General features: G+C 45.4%; 1 protein-coding gene across 1 annotated transcript in view; it reads right to left on the bottom strand.

Moving 5' to 3' along the window:
• Nucleotides 1-461: 461 nt before the first annotated feature.
• LOC104620753 (FERM domain-containing protein 6-like) overlaps nucleotides 462-18,692 on the bottom strand; it is a 30,423-nt gene continuing 12,192 nt past the window's right edge. Inside the window, exons 3-13 of the mRNA XM_010287052.1 lie at nucleotides 15,753-15,832; nucleotides 13,583-13,659; nucleotides 11,739-11,925; nucleotides 9,052-9,207; nucleotides 6,595-6,660; nucleotides 6,319-6,387; nucleotides 5,954-6,128; nucleotides 3,912-4,247; nucleotides 3,643-3,771; nucleotides 2,844-2,923; nucleotides 462-749 (exon numbers count right to left, since the gene is read on the bottom strand). Of these exons, the coding sequence (XP_010285354.1) occupies nucleotides 462-749; nucleotides 2,844-2,923; nucleotides 3,643-3,771; nucleotides 3,912-4,247; nucleotides 5,954-6,128; nucleotides 6,319-6,387; nucleotides 6,595-6,660; nucleotides 9,052-9,207; nucleotides 11,739-11,925; nucleotides 13,583-13,659; nucleotides 15,753-15,832 (1,643 nt within the window). The remainder of the gene's footprint in view (nucleotides 750-2,843; nucleotides 2,924-3,642; nucleotides 3,772-3,911; nucleotides 4,248-5,953; nucleotides 6,129-6,318; nucleotides 6,388-6,594; nucleotides 6,661-9,051; nucleotides 9,208-11,738; nucleotides 11,926-13,582; nucleotides 13,660-15,752; nucleotides 15,833-18,692) is intronic.

Here is an 18,692-nt window from a genome sequence, read left to right as displayed (position 1 = left end):
CCTGACAGCTGTTGGCAGTGTTGCAGCAGCACAAACTCAAGACAACCAAACTATCCGTACACTAACATTAACATAAAGGGACCACAAGAGAAAGGCAGGAAGATAAAACTGACAGACTTTAAATTTCTTTCTGATAAATCCATTTAGACACAGTGTTTGCTTTACTAGCTCAGTTTTGGTCCACTGTTTTTGGTTTTTATGTTGATCGCGCCACTGCTAATGGTGCAGGCCGCATCCATTTTCTGCTCAGACAGACACTTCAAATGCCAATGTTAAGTGCTACACTCCACTTGATTTGCCCTGCAGTGGGGTCTGCAGAAGTGATGCCACTTACTGATTACAGAGATGAATAACAAAGCTGCTCACAATCTCCTGCAAGAACCAGAATGTCATCACATGTGTTAATGAGGTATATATTTCCATGATGAGCTGTTTCCTGGTATGGAAGAGCTCCAATCTCATTACACCACAAACTCCTCTGGCAGCTGGTCCTCTCCCAGAAGATCCAAGGAGAGGCAGTTCATGGATCGCTTCCCATAAAGGGCTGACTTGGTTTTGCAGTCTGCTGTGGAATAAACGCAGCCATAGATAGACAGCTTATCCTCCAGGCTGCAGCCAAACGTGTAGCTGTGGGATGTGTCTGAAGACAGCGTGGCACTTAGTGGCGGGTGCCGGTGCTTATAGAGGCGGATGTCATCCAAACTCTGGCTGTGCTGGTCCGTGCAGCTCCTGCTTTTGGGCGATCTGACCTGCCAGTTCAGTAAGACACACACAAATAAAAACAATGAGCTCAGACACAGCCTAAGGACGCTGGCTATGCGTGCTACAAGTTTTCCAGAATTATTCTCCCACTCCTTCAAAACAGCTCCACCAGCCTTCTGAAGGACTTTGACTTAATGAAGCAGCTGCAAACCATTAAAAATTTCTAAGTGCCTTAAACTACCCTGCCATATTGAGCCAGATCCTGATCTGTCTGCACTGTGTCCTCAGTGTCCAGTACAATACAGGTATTGACACCTGAATGACCTGACACTTCTTGGCAGATCCATGCAGTCATCCTCAAACACACAAAGTGCTCGTAACAAAAAATTATGCCAACTGCTTGAACACACTGAGTTAGTCAAAGTCTAATGAGCTGAAAGGAAGGTTCAGAAGACAACCATGCAAACTAATGGGTTACGGTGTCCAAATTCACTAAGTGCAACATACAGTTTCATCTACATAACACTGTTTAGCAATGAAGAAAACAGGAGCGACAAACCAGCAGTAATTCCCAGAGGCAGCATCTTGCTACACAAGCTGTAGTGACTCTGCCTCTCTGGAGGAATTACTGACCATTTGAGACATTTTCAACTTCCCCACCTGTTTTTTCTTGCTGTGTCTCTTCATAATCAGCTTTTAAATGCTAATATTAAGGCTGATTTCAGGAATATAACTTTTAAACCAAGATACTTCTGTAGGCACCACAGTAAACTTCCTCCCAGTATCACTTCTCTCACCTCCACAGGATGGGAATTAAAAAACTACCCTAAGGAAATGCTGTGCTGGCTCAGTTGCAGTCCCAGAAACAGGCACACACTGTATGGTCCAGTCAAGCCTAAGGAAACCCAGTCCTGCAGCCTTTAGTTACACGGCCTTGTAAGGAAGGTCTGGGGTTTTGGCGGGTTTTTGTTTGTTTTTAAAGATGCACTAAATATTTGATACTTGGAAGCGGCTGCCATGTCTTTGCAATTGCTTAGACAGTCCTGTGTTGATCAGAAACATTCTTATAAAACAGATGCCGCCCAATTAATAGGTTAAGCATGTGTTGGTAAAAGCAGTAGTGTTAAGAACATTACTTTAAGCAAGATGCCCACTCCCTGCCTTGCACTCTTAAGTCATTCCACTCAAATATAGGAATAAATTCATTATCATTTGTACTGCACAGTCTTCAGCTCTGGAAAAAATAACCAAGATTTTATTTAAATCTCCTGTAGCATTTTATGGACTATTTTGCTGATAAGTGCAAAATTCTTATCACTTTTGACTGGGTCCAGAAGGAAACATGAAAAGAGAAAAAAAGTCCTAAGAAGTGATTGAAGTCCTTGTTCAGAGGAGTAGGGGAAAACAATGAACAGATTTTTAAAGTTCTTTTAGTAGGTAAGGCTAACCTGGATTCAGAGAGAGAAGAAATGGTGGAGGCTTGTTTTTTAAAAAAAAAAAAACCAACACACAACATTTCTACCCCAGTGGGTGCAGCTATTCTTTGAAAATAAATACTGTTTGGCCTTAAAATGACATTTTAATAAGCTTTTTCCAAGTACAACTTACAATATGACACATTTTACCATATATAGTTGCCTTTTCTCAAGAGTTTGATGAAAAGAAAATGTTGACAACAAAGACTTCAGCACACACATAGTATAATCACACAAATGATAGTAATTAGAGCTTCAGCATCTGGTTTTGCTCTGATGTGAGCTCCTTCTGGCTTCAGGAGCAGGAAGATGATCAAGTTCGCATCCCACATCCAAACTGCACGGATAGTCTTGGCTCTATATTGCACTGAAAATTTGCAAGTGGTTTATTTTCCATTTCCCATCTGGAAGCCTAAGGCAGATAATAGCTGGCTTGCAAGATTTCCATGCAGACTGCTCCAAACCCCTCTACTATTCTGGACCCAAACACTGCTCTCATCCTATTCCTGATAGCAGTAGCTGGCCAACAGCTGTTTTTTGTTACACCGTTTAAAAATCAGTCAAATACAGACAAATCAAGTTCACCTGATTTACAGCTGTCTCCATTACACTAGACCTTGGTTCAACGCCCACACATAGACCCTCCTGCCGAGCACCCCACCTTACCTGGTGAAGGGATTCCACACTTTGACCTCGCATTTTTATTAGCGTGACTTGTATCACAGACAGCGATTCCTGATTTATAGCTGCAAAGGAGAAGACGAAGGTTTGAGGTTTTATGGGCTGGTGAAAAGGGAAGTTGTTGTCACAGGCCACATTCAAGCACTGCTATCCTATAAATATAAGTATACATCCGTGAGCACCCCAGTGCGCTGGGATTTTTGCTCACAAGGACTCCTTTTTGCCCCTAAGGATCAATGTTTAAAAACTCTCAAGAAAATAGCTTCTCACCAACTTGTCCCATATTCACCCGTCTTGCTTTGCTGGAAAGGCTGTCTGTCTTAAGGCCAGACAGCTCCTGTGTGACCCCATTGTCTAGCATTCCCTGTATCACAAGCCACAAAACTTCACCTATTAATTCCTGCCACTAGCCCATGAATCTGTGGTTGAACCCCTTGGCTGTTCTGTGGTATACAAGTTTTTAAAGCAAAATTCCTTCACTACAAAAGGTTTACCTTCGTTATCTTTCTGTCATTAACTGAGTATAAACTTGGCAAATTTGGAGGAGGAGACCTTGAGGAGCACAGAGGAGGGCAGCACTGTACAATATAGCCTGCTGGCCTTACATGTCTAGATGAGCTGACTTCAAATTCTGTTGCAGTAGGGCAGTAAGTAGCACTGGCAGTTGTTTGGGAGAACATACAGCTTTCTTAGATCCCTCAGATTATGCCTGGCTTGCCAAATGTATTTTTGTGTTACTAGAGCTTAAAGAAAAGCACTGAGCAGTAGCAGAAAGCCATCTCACCTTGGCAGCTAGCAGCATCTATGGGAAGAGATTCAACAGATTCTCCCACAGTGGCCTCCTCTAACTGGTCTCCCTCTAAAGGCTCATCTACAGGCACCTCCTCTGGCTCATCTACTGCCAGCTCAAGCTCTAGGAGGAAGAGAGTGGCAGGAGAAGGGTTAGCATTACACTTCTGCTCCAAGCTGCTTCACGTTCTCTTACTCCCCATTCTCCTGCAGAAGAAGGCAAGAGCAGGCTTGGAAGTTGCTCCACATCTCCAAATTCTTTACCATCATCCTGAGATTCATCTTCAGCCCGCCCTTTGCTGCCACTGTCGATGCCAGAGCTACCGTAGCTGATGGTTGAGCTGCAGGATTTCTCTTTCCTATGCACACGGTCAATGCTGAAGGGCTCATCCACTGACATTTCCACCGACACCCGGTGCCTGGAGTCAGCCTCGATGCCAGATGTGTGAGAGCTGCTGTGACTCCCCGTGGACTGGCGCGAGAGACGGTTATCCCTCCGGCTGCCCCCGCTGCTCCCGCTGCCGCGCGAGTTCTTATCGCACGGGTCCAGGTCCATGTCTAGCGTGTCACTGATATAGGACTCTCGGTAGCGCTTCTTCTCTGAGGAAGACAGATGACAGAAACCAGTGGGAACTTTAAGCAACACCAAAGGAAGGGTAGCAAAAATAATCAGTAAGCTGGGACTGGCATAACCCGACAATTAAGAAACAACTGCTGCAGCTACTGAACAAATACAGGGACAGTTTTGTATTTTTGTTTGCTCAGATGTTGGGATGCTCATCTGGTTGTAAGAGAATTATTCAGTTATACTTGCAGTAAACCCAGCATCTCCTGAATTCAACAGGCTGGTAGACACAGTTATGATACAGAAAATAGTAGCTTCCAGAATGAAGAAAAGATCAAAGAAAGGAATTACTTGGCTAACGTAAGTGCACAGTCTTTAGAAACAGAGTGCACTGATTGTTTCTCAAAACAGTCACCAACGTGTGGAGACAGCTAAGAACAGGATCCCCTTGGCTGGCATGCATTAATGATTTATTAAATATTTCTCCAATGGCTTGTATTTGTTACCTAAAGAGAGGTGTGCTGAGGGTGGTCAAGAAATCCACAAGACACTAGTAGACACAAAACCTAGGGCCTTTTGCCCACACACACTTTATTAGCGACCCTTTCTACAGGTGACTGGCATGTGCCACCGGTTGCAGCCACACAGCTCAAGGCCACTTCTATAGCCCCACTGAAGAGAAAGACAGAAATAACCAAGCTGGATGAGACCAAGGGCCACCTTGCCCTGTACACTAATTCCACACAACCAGCGATCACCACTTCAGAGACAGATGTCAGCTCCTTAGAGTTAGTAGAGATGGGCAAAAGACAGAAACAAGTTTCTTCCCGACTTCTCCCTGGAAGGAGTCAGCCTTTGTCCTCAGACAAGAGGACCAACTACTGCTGGCTAACTTCTACTGACCTCAGTTTGTAAGCTACAAGGCTTATAAACCCTAGAGAAGACAGAGAAAGTGTGAATGGTGATTGCAGGAAACAGCAGCCAGGAAAGAAGTAGAGAGGAAAAAGCATTCAGGAGAAGGCTAGAGGAAAGGGGATGCAATCCTCCAAAAGAAGACCTACGCAATGCATTAAAAACAGTCACTGGGACAGGTAGGCTGAGAAGTTGTAGGAGACCCAGCTTGCAGAGCTGTAAATGGGAGGAGACAAGCCAAGAGGTGATGAAATGACTGAATTCTGCCCGGAAGGATACCAGGGACTGTCAATAACTGTTCCTACAGAGAGGGGACAACATCAGAAAAGACAAATTCTGGGAGTCCTGATCCGCTCTCAGGCTGTTTCTGGCATCTGCAACTCCTAGCTCTTAACTGTCAGACACTGTAGACTAATTTGTGTGCAGTGTTTAGTAAAAGGCACTAAAAAGTTAAGACATGCTCACAACTTGTACTGCTCCTTGAACACAAGAAGATCTTATCCCAATGGAAAGCATTTTATTCAATATTACTTCCACTCAGAAGTGTATGTCAAATGTGCACAAATTAAGTAAGAGGAAGCGTGCTCTCAAAGGAAGATATCCCCTCTCTGCTGCTCACACACACTTTCTGATCAGAGTCTAGGAGTGTGGGAACACTTCCCAGTAATGGACTTGAAACACGTGTAACAGCTCTAATTCTCCCACCATCTTTCTGGTAAGGCAGAAACACCATTAAGTAGATAAAGAGACAGCCACCCTGAAGCAACAGCAGAGCCCAACATGCTGTACTCTTCCCCTCACCAAAGTCACCTGCTCTTCTGTCACATACCTTCAGCCTCCTCTAGTTTTCGGATTTGCTTCAACACTGGCTGGATATTCAGAAAGAGCCGGTGGCTGTTGCTGAGGAGCTGCAGTAGGTGCCGTGACCTGAAGGGGCAACCCGTGTAGTAAACCAATTTCCGTGCAGAGGGCAAACCGTCTGGCTGGATCTCAAATTTCTTCCCCTACATAAAGAGGAGACATGCCACTGAGATGAGCAAGAGCATGTTTTCAGTCACACAGCTACCAGAGATAGCTGCAGTCTTGTGCATACGAGTGACAGGAATTGCCATGGCAGGGCGGGTGGGCCGATGGCTTTGCCAGCTCCCAGGTTGTCCGCCTGCTGCCAGGTGGTCTCCATTCCGTCACACTCACCAGAAACGCCAGCTTCCCGATGTGTGACCAGGGAAAGTCGTAGAGGAGCTGGCGAACGTGATTCACTTCCTGCAACACATCAAACTCAGAGTGACACAGGGACTGGCAGGTACAGGGTGGAGTCAGCGATGTGCGAAGAATTTGCAAACAACCAAGAATTTGAGATATGCAGAGCCTGGCGCTCACAGGGGAGGCAGAGGAGCTGTGGTGGGGGGAGGACAGGGGAGCTGGGCAGAGTTAATGCTCCACCAGAAGGCTTTCACGGCAGTCTGTTACCTGATAGATGTGCATTCCTCTCAGGGTCAGGCCCAGGATAACTGTTGGGCGATCCTCCTTCTTATCCTAAAAGAACAGAAGGGCCCAGAGTCAAAGGTTAATCTACAAAGACCACGCTCTTGTTCTGGCACCTATTACAGGAGAGGTAGCAGGACTGCTCATCAGGCAGATGCCATCAGCTTATTTGGTTTTTATTGTGTTTGTAAAGTGCACCTTGCCTTGTTGACCCCTGAAATATCTACACCTAAAATCCCCTTGTGCTGGCGTCTCAAGCATTTCACCAGCAAGCACCTTGGCTGCCCTGGACAGGGAATCCTGTAGCTTTAGTGATTTGAGGGCATGGACAATTACTGCTCTCAGAGGTACCTTGTAACCTCTCATACTACCACATGCCATCCCTGCTATTCCCAAGAACATGCACCACTCTCGCTCTCCAGGTGACAGAGCCCAAAACAGAAGGGAAGCCTGTCCCCTTCTCCTTGCCATGACATCGCTGTTCCTGTCCAGGGACTTGCTGGACCTTAGTTGTCCCTTAGCCGAGAGGGAGCTAATCAATGCCCAGAGCTACAGGGACTTTCCTTCTAAGCTTTTGATGTCAGTGTTGGGAGCAGGTGGTTTTAAATGTTTGCGGCTGGGTTGGAATACTGCCTTGTTTTTCCTCATGCTGTATCTTCGTATGATATACTTGGTCTCTAGTGAGATTCCTTTGCTTGAAGACCAAAAAAATATCATAAACTAGTTCTTTCAGTCTCTCCTGGCATGGCAGAGTTAGGGAGGGGAACACATACTTTTCTTGCTAGGAGGAGCAGAAAGAAGAAAATTTTGGGATAAAAATTTATGGGCTCACAGAGCTCAAACTTTACATCAAAACTTCCTCTCCTTGTCTGGCTTGTCAAGATGCAAGTCTTACACCATCACATTACTTCACTCTTTGCTCCTGGTACCATCCATGTCTCCAGTTTAAAGTCATTAAGAAATGCTTTCTGTCTCCTAAGGGCAATGAGCTTCGTAAATCAGTATTGGTCTGGAGGAGAGATACAGGGCTCAGTGCTGTGTTTTCTTTTGGGTTTCCCAACCTCAAGTAGCAGCCATGAGGAGGGTAAAAGCAACTGCTTTTGAAATCTCAGGGCAGCCAGCACACTGACACCTTCACCTGGCACCCCTGGGCACTCAATTGGGAGCTTTGTGACCCAGATGTCACCTAGGAGGAAGACATCTCATCACGAGATGAGGTAACTGTGTCACGCAGAAGGAAGAGCAGCACATTGTGGATCAAACAACACACCAAGGATTTAGCAATGCGTAAAATGTAAGTTCAAGTCAGAAAGGAATTTGGATGTTAAGAGTGACCGATTCCACAGGCCCAGTGCTTTTGGATGTAAATTGTATCATGTCCTACCAGCTGGATTTCTTATGGCATTCAAGTGTAACTAACCCTTTTACGATGGCATCATTAACAGCATTAGAAGCAAAACAGAGAGAACAGAGAGGACAGAGGAGACCTAGGGGGAGCATCTATGGTTTACAAGGAAGTGAAACTAAGCCTGGACTACAGACCAAACTGGAACTTATTTCCTCCAGAAAAATGCATGTTTCTCCAGTAAACTAGAGCTGCTAGATCTGGTCAAAGGACACGGGTACCTCCCAGACATAATTCCCACTGAGCACAAACAATGAAGAAGTTCAATTATGAGTCTGACAAAGTAGAGTATCTCCATTCAGGAAAAAAAAAAGTCTAAGTCATTCCTAATTGCGCGAGCAGGTTTCACTCACCTAAGTGGAACTGAAAACTTCTCTTTAGTCCTATTTCTAGACCTAAACTATCTTAGCATGTGAAAATGCAGCACATTCTGTTTAAGCAGGCTTGGGTAAAGAGTCTAAGACTCAGGGACAAACAGCAATCCAGGAGTTCCAAAACTGATATACAGCTGAAAAAACACCAACCACTCTGACAAGGTTGGAGGAGGAGTGGGGTAAGAAAGTCAGGATGACTCAGTGTCACCTTCAGTTATTACATGGCATTTGTGTGAAAGCTGGCCAGCCTCTTGTCACCATTTCAATGGACTGCAACAAAAAAAAAAAAAACACACAAAACAAAACAAAACACACCACCACCAAACAAAACAAAACAAAACAAAACAAAAAAAAAAAAAAAGCAAGCAAGCTTCTCGGTGATTTCCCTGGTGTGAGTCTATTGACAGGCAGGGACAAAAATTAAGTATTGCCATTCCTGTGGCCAGTTTCTTGGCCAAGGAACAAAGCTAGATTCTAGCTATACCTGTGTATTGGCAACAGATTTTTTGTGGGGACAGGCCTCAATGGGTGAACATTTTAGACTTGTTTGGCCTCTCTGAATCAGAGGCAACTGTCCCTCAAATAAACAGAAAGTGAAAAATGCAATGGTGCAGCCAATTAATAGTGGGAGAGAAGTTCAAAATAAGAAGATCTTTGCCTAACCTTCTGCAGCCTGTAGAAGTGGACAGGCACATCTTCCAGCAGGCAGGACTCCTTAATGAACTTCAGCACTGCTTCCTTAGCGCTCAGCCCTTCCTGTTCTCGGTGCATCTCTGGGGCATGTTTCAAGATGTAGTCGCTCCCCCTCTTTGCAATTATCTAAACCACAAGGAAAACAAACAGGTCAGCAATTATTCAGTGATCCCCACGGAGGCAGGTGTGATCAACAGCAATGCAGAGACTGGAGGCAGAGGAGGTTCATTCGGTCCCTCAAGACATTAGTCCACGTTCACCTCTACCTCCCTGGAGGATAAGCATTTAAAGCAGCCCAGACGATACTGATGTCTCCAAACAGATCCTCCAAAATCGTAACAGACCAAGACTACAGAGGTCATGTCAGCTCTTTTCATTTTTAAGCACTGGAATTAGATTTCCTAACTCTTGGCATCCATAAATGCTTATGGACAGATAGCAAATACTGCTCTGCATGCCAACACAATCAACAGCAACATCTCCAAACACTGCAGAAATGCTAGGTGGTCCTTTTAAGACCAGAAACTACACAGTAGGCTTATTTAGTATTCCATCCTCGAAGGGGTGGATAATGCTATCTTGAGGTATTTTGTATCTATCAGGAGTGGTTGGCAGGCATGTGGCTTTGCCGAGCAGTAGGAAAAAAAAAAAACACACTGGGCCTTTTGCCCTTGCCCTGCGAGTGCCCAGTTCCCACGCTTGCCCACATGCCCTCTCTGTACAAGGTTACAAGGCAGCCCAGGCCCCTCCTGTGCCAGACTGGCCCCTTCCAGGCTGCGAGCAGCAGTGACAGGTAAGAGGAGTATTGGCTGAATTCAATTCACAAAACGTCCCATCATCGGGGGCATTTTAAACTAGATCCCACCAGGTACCCAGAACATCCTGCTGGGAGCAACCTCCCCCATCACCAGGCAGTTTCATTTTAAACTAAGCTCCTCATCTACTCTGTTCAGTAACACCTCTGCCCTCCTCTGCATGCCTTGTCAGATTAGCTACCCTCCCACAAGGAAGGCTGGGCTCAGTGGAGGACAACATCCATGCCATCAGCTGTGCAACGTCAGCAGAAAGAGACCTGCCAGCTCCACAGTTCAAAGCCGGGTTGATCACCCTGCGGCAGCACCGCCTCTCCTCACTAGCACGAGACTTGGGGCAGCCCTCAGCCAAATGATCTCAGGCACGTGTTGAAGGAAGAGATCGTGTTGGAGGAGATAGCTCAGTATCTCCCCACGGGAGCCCAGGGGCAGGGAGAGAAGCGTCCCCATGCCTGCCAGATTTTGCTCTTTGTAATGATGTAATAAATCACCCACATACTTGCTTGGGGTTGTGGCTCAGCGCAGGTGAGCCAGGCTTTGCCTTGGCCTTTGCAATGTTTGCCAGATGAGCGATAGCCTCTGATAAGACTTTTAACTGCCCCAGAAACAGCATGCATGAGATCCACCTTTTCCAGCCTTTTGTTAGCTACCTCCTGCCAGGTGCCCCATAGCAGGGAACGCATGGGATGAAAAAGGCCTGTTGTCTGGGTAAAGTCGCGTTTCTGCACAGCAAGGCAGGCAGGCTAGGACTTGTGTGTAAAGAAGACTCTACCAGCCTTGCCTCCCTGACGCAACCTCTGTCACTGCTCTGAACCTCCTTCCCAAAGCAGGGGAGAGTGCCACCTTTAAGGGGAGACATGACTCGCCTGGCGACAAGCAGTCAACTACCAGAGGCATCTGGGCTTTTTCACAGCTATCCCAAGGCATGGGCTGGGCTAAAAACTGCTATCACAGTGGAGGAGACGGCTCCAGAACTAAGTCAGGTTGCAGAGGAGGGTCTGTCCAGGTCCCAGGGAACATCCTGCTCCAGCAGATGTCATCAGGCATTACAGTGACATGTCTGTAGCAAAGCTAGCTTTCCTTTCTATTTTTATGGGCACTTAAGTGTTTATCAACAGTTTTCTTGACATTTCACCCCAAGAGGAGAACTTTCCACAGGTAACCAGCCTGACAGAGTCTTAGCTAATTTGCCTTCGTTTAACAACTACACCAATTCTTGGCTTTCTAAGCTGTTTGTAAGTCTTGAAGGGCACAAGCCTATGTGCACATTCTTATAAACAAACATGCAAACCCATCTCAGCCCTTCCCCTTTCTCTTACTGCAGTTGAGCCAGAGATTAATGACAAAGCAAGCACCAGAGGCACTGCACAGCAGTACTAGCCCTTAGGGTTTGGGTCTATTCATCCCAGAGGTAAGCATTACAGAGACAGGAACAAAAGGCAATAGACTTGGCTTTATGGCCCTGAGGTTTTTTGTAGAGCTTAGGTTGAGCAGATCTTGCTGATGTACCACTGCAAACACACAACCCTTTAAGCCATAGAAGAATTAAACAGACAGCTACACTGTCAAGAGCTATTCACTTGACACCAACACATTCCCTCACCAAGTAAGGGTACATATCACCCATCTCACTGATAAGTGAGCCTGGGAGGAATGGGCACCTACATCCAGTGGAAAGAGAGGAGTTATCTCCTGAGGGAAACTCAGCGTGATGCTCTACCACTCTGCCTGATCATTGCAGTGGGAGTTGGGGGAAGTTGCATGGCTGCAGTTAGGTACCACCCACATTGACATACCCCCCGACACATGCACAATCTGTTGACAGAAAGATCCCTCCAGACTTACCCATTGTGGGAAATAAGCCTGAGGTTCAAAATATTTGCCAGCATGGACCTTCTCCCTGTAGTTGCCCAAGTCTGCCTGTAAGCTGTAGGCAGCCAGCAAGAAATAGATTTCTTCTTTGTGGTTGCACCGAGACATAAGTACTTGCTCTTTGAGATGGCAGTAGTAGAGCTGCCGTGCCACCTTATCGCTGCAAGATATAAAGGCAAATTTACTTGAAGAAAAGAAAGTTCAGGCTCAGATAAGGCCCCTCAAACACATATTTTCTAAGAAGAGGGATTAAACTTTGACATCCCTGATGTATGCCAATGCCACCCTGATACAGTTATGTATGTGTCGGGAGCACCAAGCCAAGATCAAGGTCTTCTCCCACAAAGTGTTGTACAAACATGAGAAATGATAGCTTCTATCTTGAGGAGCCTGAGATCTAAGAAGTTAGGGCAGAAGGTAGATGAAAGAAAAATCATGTCACACCTGTTTTGGAGACTGACTACCTCAAGCACTTCTGTTTCTCTGGAAAGCCTGTAGCAGTCAGCAGAGTCAACTCCCTTGAATCCCAGTCCTGTTTCTTGCACACCTGTCCTCCTTTCCCCTCTAAACCTGGCACTGCTTTTGCATTTCACCTTGCCTTAGGCTCAAGGTACTTTTCAACAGCTAATTCTCTGCAAGGTAGATCAAAAGACACAGGAGCCTTGGGCTTGTTTTTGTCTTCTTCCTCAAGCTGCTGAACAGGGATAGTCTGATAAGGCATAACTATCGTGTAGCATTGATAACCCGTACACCCCCCTGCTATAAGAGCTCATGGGAAGCAAGCTGCTGACATGAATGTATAGATGAGGTGCTGGACACTATAGTCTGCTCATAAAAGCGTGTCTGTAGAGATAGTATGAAGGGGCCATGTAACTACCTCAGCACGGCTTCACAAATCTCTCAAATCACTAGTGCAAGAGAAAGTTGCTTGTGATGCTATATGACATGTACATCAGGGTGGGAGAATGACATGCAATCCCCCTTTGTACCTAAAAGTAAAACTAAACAAAAACACTTAAGAGCCAAACAGACTCCAGAAGAAACACTCCCCTGTATCCAAAATGAAAGACTCTGTAAAGAACCCGAAAGACCACTAAGCTTTTTTTCAAGATGAGAACAAATGCCAAATATTTGGTAAAGATTTTAATCCAACTGAATGAGCTTGGCTTGCTCCAGGGTCACAGCCACGCCAGAAGTGTTGATGCAAATTAACACTGTCAGTTGTTCATTTTCAACTACCTCATCCTTTGTTCTATACTGTGGTGTTTTGAGTGCAGCAGTGACATATTCCATGTCAATGGAGTAGACTCAAATGCAAAACTCTAACTTATGAAGTAATTTCTTTTGTCCATTCACAAAAGTTCATTTCCAGGAGTAAGCTGCACAGAGCACTGCTCAGATACAAAACACAGAACCAAAATTATTAGCAAGTGCTCTGGAGTATAAATAGCTATATTTGGTATATTCATCTGATGCTTTTCATACAACCAAAAGACTCAAGTAAAAGAGTGTTAATTGTATTTTGATACTGTTGTCATTCAACCTGCTCTCTAAACACAAATGGAAAAGCAGTCACAACTTTCCTAGGGATAAGGAGTATGATTCAGGGAGAAAACATTCACGGCTGTGTAAGGAATTCTATGAAGATCTTAAAAAAAAAAAAAAAAGAAAAAAAAAGAAAAAATCAAGCAGATTTTTTAAGCTTATTTCTGTGAGCTCACAGAGATGGAGCTTAACAAAGAAACATTATTTTTCCTGCCTTTTAAGAGCACAGTGAATAACTCAAAATGCAGTAACTACCACAGGAGGGAACTTACCTTATTACTCTTCCATTTTCGACATAGTATTGTACTCTAAAGAATGCAACAAAAGGAGGGCTGAATTTCTCCGTTCCCTATTGCAGAGACAGAAGAGAAGTTAAGTAACGTTCAGCATCCAAAATTACTGTTACCCCATCTGGTAATGTTCTCTTCTCCCAAGCTCACTCCCCATACCGCTTTTCATTTTCTACTCTTAGCTCCTGGCAAGTTTCAGGGGAGATCTGACTGTCTTGGAGGCTCACAACAACGAGGCATCATAAAACATTTAGACATGCTGAATGGCAAAACATCCTAGGGAGGGCAGAAGATTTTTGGATGGCGGGGGAGGATGAGCAGGTATAAAAGAGCCCCAGCGTAGCCCGGGGATGCCCAGCCTGGCCCGGAGTTACCTAGCTCAGCACCTGGCAGCGCCGCAGACGCGTTAGCGCTGAACACAGCGAGTTTAACGCAGCCTCCCTCAGAGCACCAGGCAAGGTGCCCGGCTGGCACGGCTGCGGCGTTTCCAGGGCACGCCTAGGAGTAACCGGCTTTCTGCGCCGCACCGCATCACTCGGCAGGGACACACGCGCTGCTGAGTTCAGCATTTACTGCCCGAGGCTGAGGTGCACCAGCCTGATATTAACTCCTCGCCTTTGGTTTGGCGGGGCTAATGTTTAGTTATTCACACCTTCCTGTAGCCACAGACCAAAAGGAGACACTGGTGTCTGCTTCACACTGAAGATGTCTATTAGAAGAAAGCCGACAAGGGTTCTGTTGTTTTAACTACAGCCTACCTTTCAGACTTACAGGCTTGTTTAAACAGGAGAAAAAAGAAAAAAAAAAAAGGAGGGGAGGGGAAAAAAAAGGAACATCTTCTCTTACTAGCCCATTCTCTCATCTTTCATACTTTGCCACTCTCTTCTTTAATGTTCATACAGGTAACTTTGCTCACACGGGCAGTTCCAAGGCTTTGCTGGTCAGACTCATTTCACTGGGACAAGGTACGTGGCATGCCATGTACATCTGATGCAGACAGCAACTTCTTGATCATCATGCAAATATTTACATTTTATTTCTGGAACTTGTTCATAGTCACCCTATTGTATCAGCTGGACTGGGCTTTCCACCTGAAATCTCTTCATAGGAACTAAATCCCTGTCTGCTAACCTTGTCTAATTAACCCTGTCCGATAGCCTAACTCCTCTCAGACTTCAGTACTGCCAATGGCAACTCATTCAGCCTTTTATGAGTCACTTCACATCAGAGGTTCGACACTTACCCTGACTTAAAATGGGTTGCAAGAATCCAGCCTTAAAGCAACCACAAAGCGTACCCCATGCCGAGATGGCAGAAACACCTGCCTCGGGAAACCCTCCCTGGCTGGACAGGCAGCCCTCTGCACAACTGGCAGCTGTCTTTGAAGTAACCCTCACTTGTTTGGGAGAAGGAGTATGGGCTAAGAGAGATCCCTGAACCTCACTAGTCATCTGCAAACTTCTTTAAGCTGCAGAAATGGCAAGCGTGCCTACTCTGCAAAAGAAAACCCTTTAGGAAGGTGGAAAAAGTCATAATGAGCCAATTAAGATATCTGAATGCAATTGCATACTACACTTTGTTCTAGACTGTGGCTCCTCTAATAATGACACACACAAACAGGCATTACCATGTCTGAATGACCGGCACTAAACAATTACACAGGCTTGTCTTTATTTCAAGTAGCTTTTCTGTCCCTTGACAGGTCTGGCTAGCCTTAAAGAACTAAGACTCTTCTTGAACAAAATATCCTTCCTTTCTCTCCACTGTCCTTTTGCAGGTACTCTGGAAGAGTCACAGCTCCAGCCCCCTCCCTCATATCAGGTTCAAGTCACAAAAGGTCATTTTAGGCTGTTCTGCTTAAGGATAACAAATGAGGTCTCCAGACTCTTCACGGGCTTGGCTAAGTCCAAAAGGAAAGCTGACCTGTAGCAGCTAATGTGGCTACTATTGCTCAGGTATAGTTGTTTAAGGGGCTCTGTTAGGTCTTTTGATTAATTGTACAGGCGTGCACAAGTCACTGTATCTTGCTACTGAACAGCATTCTTCAGACCATCTTCAAGAAATGCTTTTATGGACCTTAGTTTAAGAGCTTTCATTTTACTGTGTACTCTAATACCAAAGCAGTTGCCTCCAAGATTAACATCTGTCTTACTTTGGTTGTCTCTTTCTTCCATTCCTTTGAAAAGTATTTGCTAAGCTTCTGCTCCAGGTCTATAAAAACATATTCATTATCTGAAAGACAAGAGGAAAAAGCTGTTAAAGAATTAGAAATTCTTATTCATGAAATACTTATATGACTACACAAGTTGTTTCCAAGCAATTCACTTTAAAACAAAACTGACCAGGGAATACACAGGGCAGGGAAAAGAGAGGGCAGTGAGTCTCTTAAGTACACGTGCTACTCCACACAGTATGGAAGGAAGGCCAGCTACACCTTGATTCAAGAGATGCTGAGCTAAAGTTTCCCAAACACCTTAGCCAGAAATGCAGAATTCTTGCTTTATAAGCAAGAAGCCACTTACAGAAGGGAAACATCATCTTACCAAGCCAACTGTACTGTCAGTTTAGCAGATTCAGGTTTTTATTGTTATTAAACAAGTATGCCCTACCCAAACTTCCACTCTGCCATCATGTAGCACCATGGTCCAACATGGCATAAGCAAGTGGGCAGAGTCAGGTATTTGACAGGTTTCATCCTCTACATATGAATGGGATCCTCTGAAATGGTGAAAAGGAAGAGGACTAAACCCAAAAGCCCTCTTCAGAAAGTCTGGCATCGCCTGCTCACACCCAACCTCTTTCATAGAGCAGAAAGATGAATGAAAGGAAGGGAAACCTGGCCTGCCTCAAAGGACCAGGACTTGCTCTCCACCCAGATGAGGGTGAACAAGAGGCAGCCTGAACAGCACATCGTCTTTAAAGGGCTTTGTGCTGCTTTCAAAGCCAATGTTTTGTAACACTGCTTACCAATTATCAAATCCAAGCAACTCAGCCAGTGAAAGAATTTTCCCCGAGTCTTTTCAAGTCCCTTAAAAAAAGACCTGATGGGTGTTTTAGGCTTCAGCAACAATGCCAGCTGAGCACATTCACCTGACCAGTCCCTCTACTCTTTGGTCTTGCCCAGGAAAGTGTTTTGACAGGTGACATTAAGTGCCAAGATGCTTGCTCCTTAGACATGAAAGGAACAGGGAAGAAAGGGAAAAAAGAAAAAACAGAAAAAAAAAAAAGAAGGGGAGAATAGAGGTGAAATTTTTCTAATGGAGGTTTACAAGTAAATGAGAGCCTGCACTTGTGTCTGTACAGCAGATGAAGTACACTGGATGAAGTACACTGGCAGTGTTACAGCAGATATTGAAGGGGGCTCTGAGCTACCTTGCAGCCATCCTCCCAGAGCATTCCAGTTCCTTACCGGGGCAGATACAGCAAATATTTCCTTTGCAAGCTTTTAAAAAACAAGCAAGCGAAACAACCCCCCATCGCCACCTCCTTCAGCTCCCACCTCAAGTGAGAAAAACCACACCTGGTGCAAGCCAGAATTGGTCCACACACCACACTAAGAGGAAGCCTTGTGTAAAATACCAGTAACACTGGACATAAGTAGAGAGGACTATCCCAAAGAAGTCCTGTTTCCGTCTCTATGGTCTTTCCTGCATTGTAGTGATTGCAGCTGTAATTTTAATATAATTACACTTCTGTTTACCATGTTGCTTGACATATCACAAAAATACACAACACTATTTAACAGCACTGTTGAAATTACTGTACAGAAATCCTGAAAATTTTAGTAGTGGGAATTTAAGTGCTGTAGCTCACAAGGTGATATAGAAGTTGTTTTGCTATTTCGACAAGGAGAGGAAGAGGTTTTAGCATCATAGAGACTGCATCTTGTACATGCCTCTTCACTTAGGCCTGTAAGATAGGGAGGCTGCAGGGCTATACTGGCCCCAACCCTTGCTTCTAAGTCCATTAAGATCAGATAATGCTGCCTTGAAAAGGTTGATAGAAGTCCTAGTCAGTGAGCGAGAGGGGTTTGGTCCATCTCTTGGACTTGTCTCTGACTCTTGTCAGCTGCCAAGCTGATAAGCGTCTCTCTGTAAAGCTTTTCTTAAAATGCAAATAAAAGCTCGTTTAGGAAGCAATTGCACAGCAAGCAACAGGAGTGGGGTAACACGAGCAGGGCACCCACTCCCCCCTGGGCTTCGGCAGTCCCAGGGCAGGGCTCCCGCGCGGGACTGGGGCTGCTCCTGATGGTGCAGCAGTGTTGGGTAAAGCCCACATCGGTTGTGCCAGCACCACGGTGTTCAGCTGCCGCCTTGTAAAGAGGGTGGGGAACCTGCATGGCTGTCACAAGCTGTGGGGTCAATTTTCCCCTCTCGCTCAGGAATGATCCCATGCCCAGAGGTGTTTGGGGCAATACAAGAATTATTCCTCATCCACGAGGGAAAGATGGCAACGGCAAGAACAGTGATACACCCTGACCCATCCCATCACACACGGGTACTGGGACAGAAAGGGGAGAAGGATGACAGAGCAGTTCCACTGTAGTAAAGCCATTTGTTACCCACACCCCAGAGCCCGTATTTATCTCTGTCGTGTTAATTAGGTGAGCGGTGACTCTGGGAGAGCCCAGATACCAAGCCTGAGGACTCCAGGTCATCATCATGCCTACTGAGAGGTGCACATAAACCCCAAGAATAAGCCCGGATGAAGGAGGAGGACACCCCGACGTCTCAGCCCTCCCTGGGGGTCCCACTCCTCCCCAGCTCAGCCCAGCATCTTCCCCATCCTCCCTCCCGTGCAAGAATGCAGCACTGCATTCCTGTCTTAATGAAGTTAATATTGCTGGAATGTCAACCTGCAGTGTAAGCCTCCATCTACAAAAACAAAGAGGTATTTCCCTCCTCAGCCCTTTATTTTTGTAGGGGTTTTTTTTTTTTTCTTTCCTTAAACTGGATTAGTGGTGAAACTTGGAAATCTTTTGCGAGATGCTGAAACTGTGTCTGGTTTCAAAACAAGCATCTCTAACAGAGATGAGGATACTAAATTGCAGCACCTCAGAGCAGTGATGTAAAGGACAGTATAGAAATGCACA

Source organism: Phaethon lepturus, unplaced genomic scaffold, assembly GCF_000687285.1.
Source record: "Phaethon lepturus isolate BGI_N335 unplaced genomic scaffold, ASM68728v1 scaffold41635, whole genome shotgun sequence".
Taxonomy (NCBI): Eukaryota; Metazoa; Chordata; class Aves; order Phaethontiformes; family Phaethontidae; genus Phaethon; species Phaethon lepturus.
Note: the sequence above shows the minus strand (reverse complement) of the source record. Positions and strands in the feature narration are given on the sequence as shown.